The sequence below is a fragment of the Lucilia cuprina genome, chromosome 2, assembly GCF_022045245.1.
Source record: "Lucilia cuprina isolate Lc7/37 chromosome 2, ASM2204524v1, whole genome shotgun sequence".
NCBI lineage: Eukaryota > Metazoa > Arthropoda > Insecta > Diptera > Calliphoridae > Lucilia > Lucilia cuprina.
The window spans coordinates 913992-933523 of record NC_060950.1 but is presented as its reverse complement, the minus strand read 5'-3'; the positions used below and the strand labels follow the sequence as shown (position 1 = coordinate 933523).

The window sequence follows — 19532 nt, the reverse complement described above, 5'->3', positions numbered from 1 at the left end:
TTTGCCACATTTGTGTTATTTTCCTACTTTTTTAATTTGTTTACATTTCCAATCATATGTTTATAAAACATATATTTGCAAATTGTATACTGGGGAAAAATATCCAGTAAAATAAAAAAAATTCTCTATCAACGAACTGTCATTTTTATCGCTTTCTTACTCTCTTGTTGTTTTAAAAAATATACAACCAACTAGTCTAGGTTATCATATGGTCTGCCATACTCTTCTACTCTTGTTATTGTAGCATAGTCATTTAACAATGATCAAGAATATGAAAATAAAAACAAAAACTAAAGAAAAAACAAGTAAAAATTCAATATTCGACTGTGTCGAAACTTATATACCCTTCTTACTTATATACGCTCCTCATACCTAATTTCAAGTCTCTGGGTTCAAAATTCTTTTTTCGAATATTGTAGATTCAGATCTCGCAGATGTCTGGGGTCTTCTAAAAACTGATTTCAACAAACAAGAAGACGGACATGTCTTAATCGACACCGCTGCCTATAACGATCTAGAATACATATACTTTATGGGTTCGAAAAATATATTGTAGAAATTACAAACCTAATGACAAACCTACCCTTCTCACAAAGGTGAAGGGTGTAATAAGTAAACACAATTGGCATAAAAAATTTGAACAGTGGAATATTTTAAAACAGCTACGACGCTTTCAAACTAATAAAAACTACATTCTGCTTACTACATGGTATATAAACATACTCACATAAACATACACAATATTTAAAAGACCCACTGTTATAAGTATAGAATTCATGTACAGTGGCTAGCAAAACTAGATGTTTAGCCAATAAGACTTAAAAATGCTATAAAACCCATAAAATAAAGGAAAATTTATAATATTCAGAAAAACAATATAAAAAGAAAACAAAAATAAATTTAAGATAATTAAAATATATTTATAAATAAATTCCAGTTTTGCATGTTTTAAAAAAAAATATATTTTTAATATTTTGTGCAAAGTCATTTTGATCTTATGATACTTTTTATACGTTTAAGCGTACTTTCGACCAAGGTCTTAATGATCCGGTGCGGAATACTAGACCACGCCGTTTGTACTCTTGCCCAAAATTTGTTAAGATTTCCTGCTGCATTATCGAATTGCTCATGACATTTTTTTTAACAAAGCCCATAAATTTTCAATTGGATTGATTTCCGGGCATTGAGTTCATTCGCATCGTTTGAAAATATTTCCTTGGTGCTTTTTCAAGCTTTTATAAGGGGGTGCCAGCAATATTCCTTGCAATCAGACTGAAAACGATTAGTCTTTATCTCATCGGACCATGTAACCCTTTTCCAGTCATCAACACTCATCAACTTCTTGCTAAATTTAAGACGATCCTTCACATATTTTTTTCTGATAACGCTGGTGTTTTCTGCTTTACGGCTGATATAAGATCAATTCTAAGAGCTCTCCGCGATGCCCATTCACTTATCGGCTTATTTATGACGACAGGAGCCTGTTTTTAGTCTTTTAACCTGCTTGGATGTCAATAAACGCTTAATAGTTCTGGAATCTCTCTCCGAAAGCAAGCGCGATCGACCTTTCTTAACTTCTGGTGTGCTTATTTTTTTTTTCTTTTTCGCACTTGTAGCACTCCTTCCTAAATTCTTGGCAATACTTGCAAAATATGACTGATAAAAATGGTAACTGTTTGTTTTGATGCTTTCTTCAAAGATAAATCAAGTAGCATTACGCAAATTTATTGATAATTTTAAATTTATTTGTGTTGCTAGATTAATTTAATTGAAATTTTAACTTTAATAAAATTAGCTAAAACTTGAGATAAAGTTTCAATATTCGCGAATTTTCTACTGTTTTATTATTTTATTCTTCTATTGCTTATTTAAAAAAATATCTAATTTTTTCTTAATATTTTCTGGATTTTATTGGATTTTTAACATACACTTGATTGTAATGTATTAAATTTTGCTCGCCATTGTATATTTACTTAATTAACTTATAAGTTTGTCGGCCTAGACGAAGTGACAGTTTCTTAATAGATATGCCACTATTTATAAACAATAATTGAATATCAAAACAAAATAAAATATCAAAAACCATACACTCAAATTCACACACACGTGTATTTGTTTTAATGAAAAATTTATTATTATATTTAAAGGTACCGGTAAATTTCTACTAGTAAATGAAAAGTGAGAAACGTTCGGTTAATCAAATAAGCCTAAATTTGTAAATTTCCTATATTTAAAGAGAGACATTTAAATGCCTTTAATGTTTTATAATTATAGATTAAATTAATATTAATAATATAACAGCAACAATAATTTATCAACAAAAACACACGAATGGTCTGGTTGCAAAACGTTTGTAGACAAACCCGACGTACTATATATTTTGATAATCGTGTGTTTAAATGCAGACATCTGGAGAAAATAATTTGTTATAATGGCTTTTGTTTACATTAGGATATAGTTAAATGTTCTTTAAATATGTTAAGTCGTCTTCGGATGTATTTATGTATGTATGTATGTATGTATGTATGTATGTATGTATGTATGTATGTACATACATATATATGTATGTAAATTAAGTTACTTCTTAGATTGTCTCCTAAAAAATGTTAAGTCGTCTTCGGATGTATTTATGTATGTATGTATGTATGTATGTATGTATGTATGTATGTATGTATGTATGTATGTATGTATGTATGTATGTATGTACATATGTATGTATGTATGTAAATTAAGTTACTTCTTAGATTGTCTACGTAACACAAATACAAATGTGCCATTCTATTTTAAATACTACCACTAACAATTGTTTTATAAAATAAAAAAGACAATCAACACACTGTACTGCATAAACGTGAATCTTTTACAACTTTTGAACAGAGTTTTCATTTTAATTCCAAACAAACCTCTACATTTAGTCGTTATCGGAACGCTCAACACTTACGATCGCTGAAAGAACCTACACAAAATAAATAAAAATTAACTTAATGTACAGAAGTGTTTAATAACAAAAATTTTACACTACTCAACAAATAAAATAATAATTAAAATATTTAGCTTAGTATTAAAATAAGTATTCTTATCATTCTGAGTGCCACTTCCGATAAAACTATTTTATTAAAGTTTTTAATTTTTCTTATAAAATGATCAATAAACGGTTACAAATTATAAGCAAACATTTTTTTGAAAAATATGCAGCCAAACTAACTAAAAAGCCATCATATCGCGGGTATGTTATCATTCTCTTTAATTTTTTTATAAAAAAAGGTACGATCCAAAAATCGCACTAGGGAATTAATACACACATTTTTTATTATTTTATTACATAATTTAATAAACACGAACAGTATGTATTTAGTAAACATTTAAAAGTGTGTTTAGAATGACAATTGGTTTAATATGAAAGTTCAGTAATTATTTGTATGTACAGATTCTTATAATAGAAAATCAAAGAAAACAATTAAGAATGTATAGTCGTTCCTGACCGACCATATGATACCCTACACCAGGGAGTAGTATTTAAAAATTTTGTTTTTTTAATATAATAAAATATTTCAGTTGTTTATTGACTTAATTTCGAAATAAATTAACAATTTGTTGACGAAGAAGAGCATTTATTTAATAGGAGTTATACGGGGACTAGGACAAATATGGGTCTATTCCTCTACCAAGGATTTAAGTTTACATTAAAGAATTCTATTGTGATATTAGACTTCACAAGTTGGTTTCTTCAAATGTGGGCTAATCATTATTGAAATTGGCAATGTAATGGACCGAAACAATGAACCGATTTTAACTATTTCCAATAGGATTCATTCTTCATATCTTGAAAATTGTGACCGAAAGCGTACACAGATTACATGGACACACAGACGAACAGAAGGATGGACGGGCATAACGAAATCAACTCAGAAAGTGATTCTGAGTAGATTGGTATATTTTAAGGTATAGGACTTTAAGGTAACGTTTCAAGAGTTACAAACATCAGCACAATCGCATAATACGCAACGCATTATTGTGATGTAGGCTATAAAAACTGCGTCTTAAAATTTTTAACAAAATAAATTCGTACAAAAAAAAACATAAAAGTTTCGAATTAATTATTATGCAAAAATTTAAATAACTGCCTGAACTTCAAACAAGAAACAAAACCTGTGTTTATATGCTAAACATTTTGAAAATACATACCTACAAAACTGTCAATATAAATATGTATGCATGTATCTATATATATACATACGATGAAGTTCAAGTAGAACGAGTAAAAAAGCATTCAATATCATAATAATTGTTACTTACTTCCATTACAAATATTTTATTTTTAGCTTTTCTGTTAATTAAGAATATTATATGAATTCAATTAAATAAAAATAAATGAACTTATCTTTACGAGATTCTAATTATAGAAGTTAGTTTTATCTGAACTTGACTGTATATTTTCAAAAAAATTATGATCAACTTATTTATGATTAGAATTTTATGTCGTGTGGTCTAAATAAGTAAATACGAAATATACTTGTGTACGTTAAGATTAGAATGACTAGACAGAATTTTTAATAGAAATATTTAAATATAAAATTTAAGAAAAAAATTGATAAGACGTTTCGCATTCAATATACTATAAAAGAATTAATTTAATACAAGTTTATATACACGCCCTCAAGAAATAAGGAAAAAAGATGTCGTTCTTAATTGTATTTGATATGTTTACAAAAAATTTTCATTTCATAAAAGGTGAATTTTATGATCATGATTGCTTTTGGATGAAAATATTATATATAACCCCATTTGTTACAAAAATATTTAAGACTTTTTTAAACGTATGTATGCATATATAATCAATACGGAAATTTAATTAATAAGTATGTATGTAAACACTTACCCCTTACTCATTAACAACATTTTATTTTATAAAAGGTTAAAAAAAATTCCATACGAAATTGTTTATAAAATTATTTTTTTTTATGAATAAGGCCTTTAGCTAAGAATACATAGTTGAATTGAAAATCTAAAGAATATTATTAAAGCATAGTTTTAGTTTTAGATACCGAACGAGAAATTTTACTTGTATTTTGTTATTGTAACAAAAACAAAATACAAGTAAAATAGTACCTCAACCTACTCCCACGTTATCTAGAAACAACACATTACTTTAAATATTTTTGGTTTATTTTTTTATATTTTTTACAAAAAACAGAAAAGTCATGAAAAGTTGTTAATTGTGGCGAAAAAAGTTATCTAAATTAGTTAGTTCTTTAATAGAAGGAGTTCAATTATTTTAATCAACTAATTATGAAGAATTTGCTTTTATTCTCTTGATTTAAAAAAAAAACATTTTAAATAATATTACTTATGTATGTATGTGCCTAAAATGGGTATTTTTCTAGACTTAAACATTTTATTCTAGACATATGTATGGCCTAGAACAAAATATTGAAGTCTTGAAAAATACCCATTTTACGAACATACGTACTATATTCAAAATGTTTTTTAATCAAGTATGTGGACACTTGAGAAAAACATTTTTAAATATTTGATTAATGTCATTATTAGATTGATCTACTTGAAAATAAACAAGTGCTTTGGATTGCATATAATTGAAAAAAGCTATTTAACCCTTTATCATATATAAATAACCTTAATACATATTTTTTTTATTATTTAGTTAATTTCATATTTTTAGGTTAAATATTATAGAAAATTCAAAAAGTACCTTTTGAAAAGCAAAAAAAAAGACCAACAAGTTTCCATTTATGGGTTCACACCTAATTCCGACTCCACATACTTAATTTCTAGGTTCAATATTATAGAAAATTCAAAATGTACCTTTGAAAAACAAAAATGTGCCAAAAAATCCCCTTTTTTGTGAATGTATTTTGTTTTTGTTTGTTTGCTATTTCTGTCTGAGCATGAATAAAAAATCTCAATTTTTAATGAAATTTTTAGAAGTCGTCTCAGATTTTTGCACATAACTCCGTCAATTATTGCCGATTTTTCTGATTTTATATAGATATCTTCTCGAAAGTATGTCAAGGAGAATATTTGAAGATTCGGACCTCGCAGAAGTTTCGGATCTTATAAAAAACTGATTTCAAATACAATACAAATGGTTACAAGTCAATTTTAGACGTTTAAGTCATTTTTTGAAGGGGGGTTTGTATGGGGGCTAGGGTCAAATATAGGCCGATCCTTACGAAAATCTGCAGTATCATTTATACTTATATAAAACTTATTTGTACCAATTTTTAGAGAGATAGCAGAATATTTGACGTAATTATAGCATAAAAAGTTCAAATCGGGAGGTACGGTTGTATGGGGGCTAGGTGAAATAATGGACCGATTTCAACCATTTTTAATAGGCTTCGTTCTTGTGCCAAAAAACATGCTTGGTCCAAATTTCATCAAATTATCTTGAAAATTGCGGCCTGTACCTTACGCACAAGGTTTACATGGACAGCCAGCCAGACGGACGGACGGACGGACATGTCTTAATCCACTCAAAAAATGATTCTGAATCGATCGGTATACTTTAAGGTGGGTATTGGACCAATATTTTTGTATGTTACAAACATCAGCACAAACGTATAATACCCTCTCCACTATAGTGGTATAGGGTATAATGAAACCAAATTACGTACATACTATGTGTAGTTTAATTATATACACTGGTTTAAAACCCTTAATGATTTGGATATCTATTGGTATTTATTTAAATAATTATTACTTCATTATATTAGAAAATAATATTATTTTATTGGTAAAATAAGGTGTGCATTTAATATTTGCAGACATTTGTACAACACTTTAGACATGCTAATAAAAAATATAACAATTTTGTTAAAATATAGTTTTAAATAACGATTTTAACAGTAATATTTATTCATTTATTATTTTGTTTAGAATTAAACGTTTTTATTTTCACTCAAACTCACAAAGGTACATATGGAAATTTCGTGTAAAGTGACCCAAATCAAAAAATCGATTTGGATGAAATTATTTTTAAAGTCAAGAATAAGATTTTTTAAAATAGACGTTTTCTTTAATTTTACAAACGCCACATTATATTTTATTTAATTTCAGTTTATCTACCGTCAGTCGCACACATTCTGCCACAGTAGAAGCCAACCAAAGTTATATTAATTACATGGGAAAACACCCTTTTGTGTATCGCAATGTTGGCCAAGAGTTGGAACGGGCAGCTGCCAATTATAGCAGCACAGAGGCCATCGTTTCCTGCCATGAAGCAAGAAGACTTACCTTTAAATCGCTTATAGGTGAAGTAGATCGTTTAGCGGCCGGTTTTTGGAAATTGGGTTTGAAAAAAGGTGATCACGTTGGTATATGGGGGCCCAATAACATCCACTGGTATCTGACTATGTTAGCTGCTTCCAGAGCTGGTCTAGTATCTGTTGGTATTAATCCCGCATTTCAAGGACCTGAATTGGAATATTGTCTAAAGAAAGTTAATGTAAAGGCTATTGTATGTCCTTTAACATATAAAAGTCAAAATTATTACGAAATCATACACAGCATTTGTCCAGAGTTGTCTAATAGTGAAAAGGGAAACATAAAAAGTGCCAATTTGCCCCACTTGAAGGCAGTCATCATCAATACAGATTCTCAGCTTAAGGGAGCTCTAACATTCAATGAAGTCTTGGATTTAAGTGACAAACAAGGATGTAATGATATATATAAATTACAGCCTTACATTATACCGGACACACCTTGCAACATACAATTTACTTCTGGAACTACAGGTCATCCCAAGGCCGCGGTTTTATCTCATTTTAGTTTTGTTAACAACGGTATCCATATTGGAAACCGTAATCAATTAAAGGGTGCTAGAATATGTGTTCAAGTACCCCTTTTCCATGCATACGGTGTAGTTATATCAATTATGGCCGGTATGAGCCATGGGGCTACGTTAGTTTTACCCTCTCCTGGATTTAGCCCAGAACATTCTTTAAAAGCTTCGGTAGAGGAGAAATGTACTGTTATCCATGGAACGCCTACAATGTACGTTGATCTCATTAAAAAACAAAGAGAACTTAACCTACCCCTGACAACTTTAAAGATGGCTGTTACAGGAGGTGCTCCTTGTTCCCCACAACTTTTTCTAGACATGAAAAGTGTATTAAATCTGCAGGAAGTTCGTACAATTTTTGGAATGACTGAAACATCTGCTTCCATATTTCAATCACGTCCTGGTGACACCATGGAACAGGTCTTGAATACAGTTGGACATATTCAAGATAATATCGAAGCCAAAGTTGTGGATGCAGAAGGTAACATTGTGCCTTTTGGACAACCGGGAGAACTGCTAGTTAGAGGTTATTTAACAATGTTGGGTTATCACGGCGATGAGGAGAAGACAAAAGAGACAATAGGAGCTGATAAATGGTTGAGAACAGGGTGAGTAAATGGAGTGTTTTAATCACAAAACAGTTATTTATCAGTGGGCTATTTGTTTGGTTTTTTAGAGATCAATTTGTTTTACAACCTGATGGTTATGGCCGCATTGTTGGACGTCTTAAGGAGATGATTATTCGTGGTGGTGAAAACATTTTCCCCAAAGAAATTGAAGATTTTTTAAATGCTCACGATGATATCTTGGAAACACATGTACGTATAATCAAACATTTATATATGTTAATATACTTAAACTTGTATTTTTAATTCATTGTAAAGGTAATTGGTGTTCCCGATGAACGTATGGGTGAAGAAATTTGTGCTTTTATTCGTATGCATGATAGCACTTCTAAAATAGATCGTGAAACCGTTAAACAATACTGCAAAGGTAAATTGGCGCACTTCAAAGTTCCTCGTTATGTAATAACTGTCGATGATTTTCCAAAAACTACTTCCGGTAAAATACAAAAGTTCAAATTAATCGAACAATTTCAAAAGACTTACGGCAAATAGTAGTTTTTTTTCCTTTTTAATGTATCCAGTACAATAATTAACCTAAGTACATTTTTTATATATTTGTTTTAAAATGTTTTATCTGTAAATTGTAAATAGTAAATTTTTATATGTTAAAATATGTTTTGTTTTTTTTATTTGTTAAGTAAAATTTATTAACATATAGGCTGGCAAGTCTTGTTCTAAAAATAATAATGCCAAGCCTAAAAGTATTCATGCATATGGCAATTTTAATTCTTGTACTCAAAAACATCGAAGAACATTAACAACAGATTAATCTGATTATTACTTAGTATTTGATTTCCAACTAAAAAATATTTGTTTTTCAGAATTTTTAAACGTTTTAATTATTTTTTCTATTTAAATAAAAAATTTTGAAAATTTTAACCAGGGTACACTAATCAGTTATATGCATCACTAGAACAATACAAAAACAACAGGCATTTTGTTATTGTACTAGTATGAGCTTAATGTGAAAATCAACTGAATGTCAAAACAAACAATTTTTGATGTTTATTTAAAAAAGTATTTTATTTTAACAAAATAATTTATAGAGTTCGACCGAACTCAAAATTTCGTTTGGTACCGAACACCGAACCCTAACATCGGTAAAGTTTAAAGTTCGGTGAACACGAACTTTTTTCTTAAATGATAAACGCATTTATGATTAAAAAGTATTAAATTTATAACATTTAAAATCAAAATATGAACATCCGGAAGATTTTTTGAAAAGGGTCTTTAATTAGCAATTGGGTCAATTATCAACTAATTCCGAATCCAAGAGAGTGATAATAGTCTAAACATATTATCTTTAATGTAACAATTTTATGATTAAATACCGTCAAAATATTTCATCATGATATTTGTATTTATCAGAATATTGTTATATTGTTATGAAATCAAAATAAATTTTATCGAATCAGTAAAATTACAGTTTACTTACAATACTTAACACAATTCGCAAATTTCAATTTGCCGGTTTATATGAAATTTTGTATAATTTCATAAAAATACTAGTATTTTTAAGCCTATTACGTTAGTCTAAAGCGAACCTTATATGGAGGCCATGTCAAATTGTAAAACAATTTTGTCCATTTTGAATACCAATCAATCTGCAATAATAGTTTAGGTCCTATCGTCCTTTTAAGAGACTGAATGGCGTTTGAAAATAAGGACCTAGAAAATTTCAATGTTACAAATGAGATCAAAGATTTATAGACGAAACTAGATAATTCAAGTTTAAAGTTTCACGTTTCTTAGCTTTTTAATCACTTTCTGGCTAACTGTTTTTCAAATCAGGCGAAAAAACGAACAGTTAAAAAGGTGGGATGTATGATAACTTCTGTAAACAATTTTCAGCATTTTTAAAACTTTTGATGATGTAAAAATATGATAAATAAACATTTTATAAAAAGTTCGGCGTTCGGTGTTCGGTCAAAATTTCGCCGAACACCGATCATAGATCACTTTTTACCGAACTCCAAACCCGTACCCGAACGTTCGGTCGGATACTACACAGAGAAAACAGATTCGTTGTGATAACCGAATTTGTTTCCAATCGAATTCAGTCGGTTCTCACAACTATACCAAAATTCGATTGTAATTATTGAAAAATTCGGTTACTATAACTGAATATATGGTGTACATAACTATTTTTGTTATTTATTCGGTAATGTGGTTTGAAATTATTGGTATTTGCAACTGAAATATTATTTATTGAAAAAAAGTTTTGTGTATTTTAAAATATATTTAATTTTATTTAAAATATTTACAATAAAATATGAATGAATAAACTTACAAAACTTATATAGATATATAAGTTGATGGTTGATGATGAAATTTTGATGTTTATGTGTCGGAAATTTTGCTCTTCATTCTGTCCAACATGTCCAAAGGAGTACTACATTTCCGCAGCTGTAAAATTATGAAAACTAAAATAACACAAAATATATTAGAAGATAAAAAACATATTAAACATTACCTTTTCTATCCGATCTTTCCGATTTTATTTATCCGCAAATTCAATTTGGCTTTTTTTTAAATATAAATTCATTTTATTTTATATATTTTTATAAACGTCAACTAAAATCAACAACTTATTGGTTATGAACATCGAATTTGGTTCCTCTAATCATCATTCAATTTTAAATAATGTTTCCATTGATAATTGGTTGCAGTGCTCAATATTTTTTACTCTCTACTATTTTTCGGTTGCAACGACTAATATTTGATGTTCTGACGATTTAATTCTAAATTAAAATCGACTTCATTTACTGAATTTACAAAAAAATTTAATAACCGATACAATTCAGTTCAAGTTATTGATATGGAAATTGTTAAAACCACCATTCGATTATAATTATGGTTTTTTAGTACTGAATATAGAAAATTTGTTAATTTTACAGATTTTTAATAACAGCAATAGAATTTTAATTGATTTAACTAAATATTTATCATAGTAGCCGATTTCCAATCAATCTTTTTTCTGTGTGTAATAATTTATGTTTATTTTTATGAAAAAAAATTACATATACACATGTATATCCATACCTTCCACTTTAGAAAGCGAAGGGAAGTAAGGGCTAAAACCAAAATGTATGTACATATGTATGTATGTAAGAAGAGCAGATGATGCTGGAGCCAAATATTCTCTCGACACTGGAACCCACTACACCGACTGTTATAACATCAATAAATTTTCTTCTGAATGACCAAAGTTTGGCCTTGGCTAATTGACGATAGCGGAGCTGATAAGGGGGACAATGAATGTCTGCTGAAATAATGTCATAGGTGAAATAGTAGGGGTTGTGTTTTCACTGTTCAAGATTTGGCTATAGCTTATGGTATTGATTTGTGGATGTAAGGCGTGTGGGGTTGTGTTCTCAATTGAAAAAATTTGTCTTTAAATTAATCTTGGGAGCCAATAAGAGTGGACCTTGAAATGTAGATAATAAGGAGACAATTGATAGAAGGATTAGCTATTGAAATGTAATCGTACATACATATGTATTAAATAACAGCGAAAAAATAATTTGTTTTTATTTTCAATTAATTTTTTTAACGTCACTTTAAATAAATAATAACAATAACAGACTTTGACAGAAAGCCTATACAACAATAAATGATCAGCTGTTCGATTGCATCATGATTTTAACAAACACCTTTTTAACTCTCCTGAAAAAGGAAACACTTTTTCGACATGCTTTTTTATATTATAAGTAGAAAAATGGGAAGGGCCGATTTTGAGAAATTAAACAAAATTAATATATAAAAGTTATACCCTAATAAAAATATGTAGTCGATAAAGCTATGTTCGTCTGTACATAAACATATACAAACTTATGTACTTACTATTTGAAGACAAATTTTACTTACGGAGATGTGAAACTTACGTCCTTGAGAACTAGTTTTTTTTTGAAATCCAAAACGGCGTGATTTTCAAAAATAGAAATTTTTCTTTCTAATTCAAAGGATTCATTAAATTTATATTTTTATTTTAATTAATGCCAACATACATATTACAATTTCGGAGTTTAAAATTGAGAATTTTAAATTTTAGTCATAAAGAAATTTAGAACATAATATTTTAGAATTGCGTTTATAGGGATGTTTAATTGTAAGAATGTAAAATTTAGCAGATACATGAAAATTTACTGAAAATAAAACTTCCACGCCATCTATAAGACAAATAAGACAAACTTTACAATAACACTACTAACGATCCATAAAACATATATCAGGTGCAGGGGTCCTGAGTTTATCGATTTTAAATGATTAATATAAAATGACTTAAGAGTAAGCGTTAAAGTAATTACGTTTTCAATTTACTTACGGTTTACAGTTTCATCTTTTAAGAAATAAAATTAAAAGACATTTCAATATGTGGTTGAAAACAATTATACTGTATTCTTCATTTGTTACTTTAATTGATTTTATATTTTTGTTGTTAGCAAAAAAATTGCTGATAAATTATTATATTATTCTTGTTGCTATACTTAAACATTACTCCTGGGTTTTACTTTTCATTATATTTCTTTACCATAATTAAACACCACTCAGACATACAAACATACACATTATGCAGGGCGGGGATTATTATTTTATATAATTGCTTAAATGTTATTCTAATGTTGTTTTATCTATTATTATTTCGCTTGGTAGATGCGGTTATTTTTTAAATTTGTTTATATGTATATTAAATTATAAGGATATTTCTATTATGATTAAAAATTTTGTCATAATAAAATACTTAAAAAGGTAATAATAAATTACGTTTTATATGTTAATAATAAGAAACTCAATAAATTAAGCTGATTTATAAACAAGTTTTACTTGGACAAATTACATTGAATTTAATTTGACTTTTTAATTCAACTTTATTTATTTAAGATACATTGTTTTTCTTGAAAATACATACTCAAATTTGTTACGAGAATTATACCAACATTCAACTAAAAACTAAACAAAACAATGTAAATAAACATAACAAATAAATTAAAGCTAAAATTTGTTTAAAACTGAAGAACAACATTTTGTAAAATGGGTTCCTGTTTTTTAATATAATTATATAAATGTAACTTTTGTTGTAATAATTAATTGTGATCCATATTAACTAAATTACTAACTAAACTTACATTAAAACATTGGTCTCTTAAAAAAGTAAAGAAAAAAAAAACGATTTCTTGTTGGAATTCTTTTTAATCTTTGCTTTGCCTGGAAAATGAATTTCGAAAAATGCTCTAAGTTAAAACATTTCTCAAAACTATTATCAATAGATTTTTGTTATTAAGAATACAAATGACTTGTGAAAATATGTAATTAATTTAATATATTTGATTTTTAATGCATAAGTAGCGTAAATTCCTTTTTTTAATTTAAATATGCACACTAAAGCTTTTTTCAGGAGTTTAATTATTGCAAATATTGAAAAATTTCATAAGCTATTATATTCAAGAAAAGAATTATGTGGTCAAATGTGTTCGAGGGAAATCTTAAAACCAAATTTAAATAAAGTGGGAAAACGTTGTATAAGACTTGAACGTTTTTAAAATAACTTAGTGTTAAATTGTGTTTTTACTATAAAATGAACAAATAAATAATTAGATAATAATTTACATATTAATTTAATTACTATTACTATGACTTATTTACTACAGATACTTTAGTATTGATTTATCTTTTGAAACTCTCCAAGTAAATTAAATTTAGAATCAATGTATTACACAAAATTCTTAAAGAAATAAACGTTGTAATGTTAAATAAATAATTAAAAGCAATTACATAATTTATTCTCACACCATTTTTAACAAAAATATTGTTCTTTGTATTAATTGTTAAAAAAAGAAGAGGAAGTTAATTATATTTTCTTCAAAACTCAAACATTTTTCAGTAAATAATCACATTTAACAAATTAAGTTGATTAAAATTAATAAACTCAAATTATATGAACTAACAAATATGCACTTTTATAAAACATAATTTATCTAAAATTCGAATAACAATATGATAATTAAAAATGATGTCTTAAACTTGACATTAGCAAAAATTTCTTCAAATTCTGTGGTAAAAAGACGGCATTTTGTGGTATTATTTTCAGCAATTTTATCTTGCAATTTTTTCTAACCAAAATTTCAACAAATTAATAATTTGTTTTTAGTATAGTTTTAGTTTTTCTTATAACTCTCATAAATAAAAGTTGTATTTACTTTGATTGAGAATACATTTAAATACGTTGTTTTGTTTTTACCAATTTTCTAAGATTATAATCAATATCCTTTTTATATTTTAGTTTTTTTTAGTAATATATCACTGATCTCTCATACGTACAACACAAGTATAAGAGACATTAAGAGCAAATTTGTTAAGATTTTTAAATATATTTTATGTTTTGTTTAATCATTTTAATTTTTATTTTTCTTTGCATGTTTTATTTTTGGGAGATATTTTATAAATTCGCATAAATAAATAAAATATGTACATAACAAAATTTCAAGTATATTTCATTTTAAAGGTAAAAATTAAACTAAACGTTAATAATAATATTAAGAGTTGAAAAACTTGTAAAGTGAAAAGGAAATAAGTCAAAAATTATTATATTTTAAACGCACCAAAGGATTGTTGCTGGATTAGATAGTATGCTAATATTGTTATGCTATATAGTTATGCTATTTATAAATTTTAAGTTCTGGTGAGACGTATACACAATACACATACATATAAAAACTCCTTCAGCTCCGGTATTCGAGAGCAATCATTTTGTGTGAGATGTAAAATGAAAAAGAGTCAAAAGTTTCAGCTGAATAACGGTATATCCAATATTCTTCTTTTTTTGCCAATTATGATTTTTGCAATTGTTGTGTGGTTTTTCAATTATGTCTGCAATTCATACATTCATTTCTTTAAATTTTTTAATCTTTTAAACAACAATTTCCTGTTTTGGTTAAGGTTTTTATATTTTCAAAAACTGTCCTCGTCATCTTCGTGGACTTGATACATTTCGCGAAATTCGTGTCATAGTGTAGAGCTATTGCCTAGACCGTCAGCATCTTCAGACCAGCTAACCTCCATAGGGGTGCCAGATAAGCTATTAATTTTCTCTATAAGCAACACTTCCTCAAAAGACATGCGTGAATTTTTCAGTTGATTCGATGAAGTTGTTGAATCAGATGCTGCCGAAGACGAAGCTGTACTGACCACATCATCTGAGGAGGCGGAACAACTTTCATCTTCTGAATTTGTGCCTGAAACCATTGCTTCACCTGCAGATTCTTGAATTTCTTGACATTTTTTGATGACTTTCAAATCCTGTACAGAGGGATGGGAAGGTAAGGAACGCATTTCTAAGCGTTCACCTTTATTTAAGGCAGAAGTGTCGCAAGTAATTAACTTGCTAGCCGAACTGCGTCTAAATAATACTTCCTCAGATTCGTTATCAATTTTAAGGGTCGACGATCTGGGTCTCATTACATAAGGAGAGCTAGTTAGCACAGGTTCTTTCCAGTTAGTGGAGAGTTCATTTTTTCTCGAACTAGAACCGCCAGATAATTGTCTAGAAACTTTTTTAGATGATTTGGGCTGTGGCTGAATGCTTTCGCAACCCTTTATGCTTACAGACTTTGAGCGTATACGGGGATGAGAGCGGTTGTTAAATTCATTTACTTCAACTTTGGAATGTTCTCTTATCACTGATGTGGCCGACATAGACTGGGATAGGGGATTTGGACCAGCCACCTCCATTAAACTAGAGTTACAATTTGTCATATTACCACTATAAGCCGCACTGGCACTAACCGACAATTGTCGTCTTGTCGAAGGACTGCGTTCTACAGATCTAAATGATCCGGCACGTTTTACCATTTTAGAGGCTGCCGCTTCAGGAGTCTCATCATCCATTTCAAGGACCCAAGACACTGAATCTGTTTTTTCAATGACACCTTTAATGACGGGGGAAGTGGGAGGTGAAATGTCATCCATGTGAATGGAGGAGGTTAATGAAGCGCCATTTTGTGAAGAACGATTGGCTACTGAGGTGGTGGAGATGTCATGAGCAGAGAGTTCTTGTAATTTTGTTTCTACAATATGTAGTTGTTCGGAGCGTTGTTTCAATTGCCATTGCAAGGCTTCGTTGTCGTAAGAGAGACGAGTACGTTTGACAGTTTCATGGCTAAAGGCCTTTTGGACTTCATCAATCTGTCGTAGGTATTCTCTGTAAAAAAACAAACATTAAAAAAAGGACATAAAGTGTGTTTTTTCTTTGATAAACTTACTTTTCTTTTTCCGACTTAATCTCTAGTTCCGAATGTAACATTTCATTTTTCGATTCTAATAAGGAGATTTTAGCTTGTAATGCTAATTTCTCATCAGCATCTCTTAATAATTCTTCATTTTGTTTTGTCAATTTGGATATTTCTTTCTGCTTTAACTCCAAGACACATCTTAAACTTTCTGCTTCACTTTGCAAGCGATTCAACTCCATATGGGTAGATGATGTTAACGATGAAGTATTACGTGGCGAGCCGACCCCACTTTCATTAAGACTTCTGCGAGAAGTTCTTAAAACGGCAACTTCGTCGTTTGAGAGATTCAGTTTTTCTTTAAGTTCTCTTTCATTGTTCTCTTTCAAAGCTTTTAATTTATCTAATTCTTTGGTTTGTTGTTTAAGGCGTTCGGTAAGTTCTTGTTCTCGTTCGGCTGCAGCTTGTAAACGACCGGCATATGACGATTCTGTCTGGGTAAGTTGAACCCGTAGTTGTTGTTCTGAAACTTCCAAAGCTTGTAAACGTTCACTCAACGATTTTCCATGTTCTTCGGCAGTATCTAACTGTTGTTGTTTTTGTGACATTTTATGTTCCATTTCAATCCGATATGCTTCCAAAAGACGCTTATTTTCACTTTCGGAATTTTGTAATTGAGCTTCCAAAGAAGAAATTTGTTGTTTGGCCATGGTTTGAAATTCCACAAGATTTGATCGAGCTGTAAACAGATTAAAGCAAATTATTTAAATATCGCAATACTGATTAACGCAAAAATGCGTTACCTTTTTCCAATTCACAGCGATGTAAGGCCTGGAGTTCATTTTCTCTTTGTGTATAGTAGACATCTTTGTCACCCAACTGGTCCTGTAATTCGGAGCAAACATGTTTGGCTTCATCGAGTAAGAGTAAAGTTTTTTTTAATTTGTCTTTAGTTTTCAAACTTTCCGTTTTCAAAGAAGGACAAGCAAAAGCATCCAGCTAAAAATAATCAATTGTTTGTAATTAATTAAATTTGTTATATCATATTTATAACAATTCGTTGAAGTGGCTAAATCAGGTAGTAGAATACAGGAGATGCAATTAAAATGTAATTTGCACTTAAAGTGAACACATGTTTCACTAATCTAATTGTGTAATACCTCGTTAACTCATAATTATATTCAATTCACTAGTAAGTTTAACTAAACTTAACATACCTCTGTAGGTGTTACAATTGTAAAATCGTGGTTAAATGTTCGCATTGTGGGTGATGAACAAGGTGTTGAAGACCAAGAAATTAAATCGAAATCCATAGTTTCATTAGATAATTTTTCATTTGAAAATACAAATTTATCAAACATGTTGAAGTTTATGATTTATATAGAATCTTATAAAATAATGTTTTAAAAACAGAATTAGTTTTGTAAAAACAAAGTAATTAGTTGCAAAATAAACTACGTGTTGAACACTTGATGGTTGAAAGTAAACTAATGATGGAATATTCTCTGGCTCAATATTTATAACAAATCAGCAGGTAGACGAAGAGATCCTCCTACAATAAACCCTAAAAACATCTGCTTATGGAAAGTACAGTGTGTATAAATCACATACATACATGCATATGTATGTGCTCGCCTCTTATCCTTAAAATATAAAATCTTTACCAATTGTGAGTATTTCTTAAAAATAGTACATCCATCCATATACATACATATAACACCACATTTTATGATCATGTTTGTTTCTGTGCGGTTAATACTTTCTAAAATGTAGATTATATTTCAAACAATTGTTTTAATTTGTCCTGTTTTTCATCCAAATAAATTAAAAATGTTTGAGTAAAAATTGATTTTATTTTTCATATTTACTATTTATTTAAACTGCGATTATAAGCAAGGGTTATTCTGTAGGATGTATTTTTGTTTTCGTGGGCGTTTATTGTAGAGGTATTTTTAAATAAATATTTGAAGAAAGTATTTAAACTTTTATTATCTGTATATCTTGTTTTTGTATTTTATTTTTTAAGTTTTAATAATAATTCCGAAAGTATTAGGAATTAAAAGCGACAAATACGGATTCGCAAGGAATGCTTTTTGAAATGATTCGTATTAGATTAGAGATGCATTTTTATGTAATTTTTATCGTGGTATAGCAATAGTGTATATATAAATTATACGACTTTTATTCTCTTCACTAAAATACGTATAGAATTTAATTTGATTGTTCTTAGTCTTATAGTATAAAGGTTCCTTATATTTCTATATAAATATTTAGCATCTAATTTTTAAAAGAAATAAGTAATGTGAAAAACATTGCACGGTAGATAAATTTAAAACATTTTAACATTCTAAAACAAGATTTTCAAGTGCAAAATTCGTTTGTGTCTTGAAATCATTATGCGCGGTAATTGGTGTTATACATTTGAAACCTGTAACACAATTAGTAAATATACATTAATATTTTTATAACAGACGACTAAAACTAGTAGCCGAAAACATTAATCTGTCACACAACATCCTTTCAGCATTAAAGCAATTACCATACACATAGTCGTAAACATGTACTAGTAATAAAATGTCAACAGGTTAGAATCATAGACATAAAAATTAACACTAACTATGCTCTTAATCTTGTCGAACTAACTAAATTTGTACTTAATAACTACAACGGCATAGTCAAATTAGAAGACATAAACATAAAATTTAAACGAAATAAAGGCATTTTTTCACTAATTATACCTGTTGCCTGCCAGTCAATCACATCTGTGGTAACAGCAGTAGTTGCTAAAGTCTATGTCAGTCAAATTCATATAAGAAATTACACACCGCCAGGCAGACAAATTAAATAGATATATTTAAGGGTGAATGCGATTAAGACTAT

The 19532-nt window shown here is 28.8% G+C and overlaps 2 protein-coding genes across 4 annotated transcripts in view; one reads left to right on the top strand and one right to left on the bottom strand.

Annotated features, from left to right (window-relative positions):
* Window positions 1-2905: 2905 nt before the first annotated feature.
* Window positions 2906-9306, top strand: LOC111683790 (medium-chain acyl-CoA ligase ACSF2, mitochondrial). Its single transcript, XM_023445898.2, has 4 exons — window positions 2906-3226; window positions 7078-8409; window positions 8478-8619; window positions 8686-9306. Exons 1-4 carry the CDS (start codon window positions 3141-3143, stop codon window positions 8917-8919), a joined length of 1794 nt encoding a protein of 597 aa, XP_023301666.2. The 5' UTR covers window positions 2906-3140; the 3' UTR covers window positions 8920-9306.
* A 3494-nt stretch (window positions 9307-12800) lies between these two features.
* The window catches only part of LOC111683834 (bromodomain-containing protein DDB_G0280777), a 40324-nt gene continuing 33592 nt past the window's right edge, over window positions 12801-19532 (bottom strand). For all 3 annotated transcript variants that reach the window (XM_046956299.1, XM_046956297.1, XM_046956298.1), the window contains 3 exons: window positions 17456-17651; window positions 16686-17391; window positions 12801-16624 (listed from right to left, as the gene is read on the bottom strand). In XM_046956299.1, coding sequence (XP_046812255.1) covers window positions 15430-16624; window positions 16686-17391; window positions 17456-17651 — 2097 coding nt within the window. In that variant the 3' untranslated portion in view covers window positions 12801-15429. The remainder of the gene's footprint in view (window positions 16625-16685; window positions 17392-17455; window positions 17652-19532) is intronic.

Coding starts and splice junctions, on each gene's coding strand:
- LOC111683790 (XM_023445898.2), top strand. CDS start 3,141: ATGATCAATAAACGGTTACAAATTATAAGCAAACATTTTTTTGAAAAA. Junction 8,410..8,477: donor GATAAATGGTTGAGAACAGG/GTGAGTAAATGG, acceptor TTGGTTTTTTAG/AGATCAATTTGTTTTACAAC. Junction 8,620..8,685: donor ATGATATCTTGGAAACACAT/GTACGTATAATC, acceptor TTCATTGTAAAG/GTAATTGGTGTTCCCGATGA.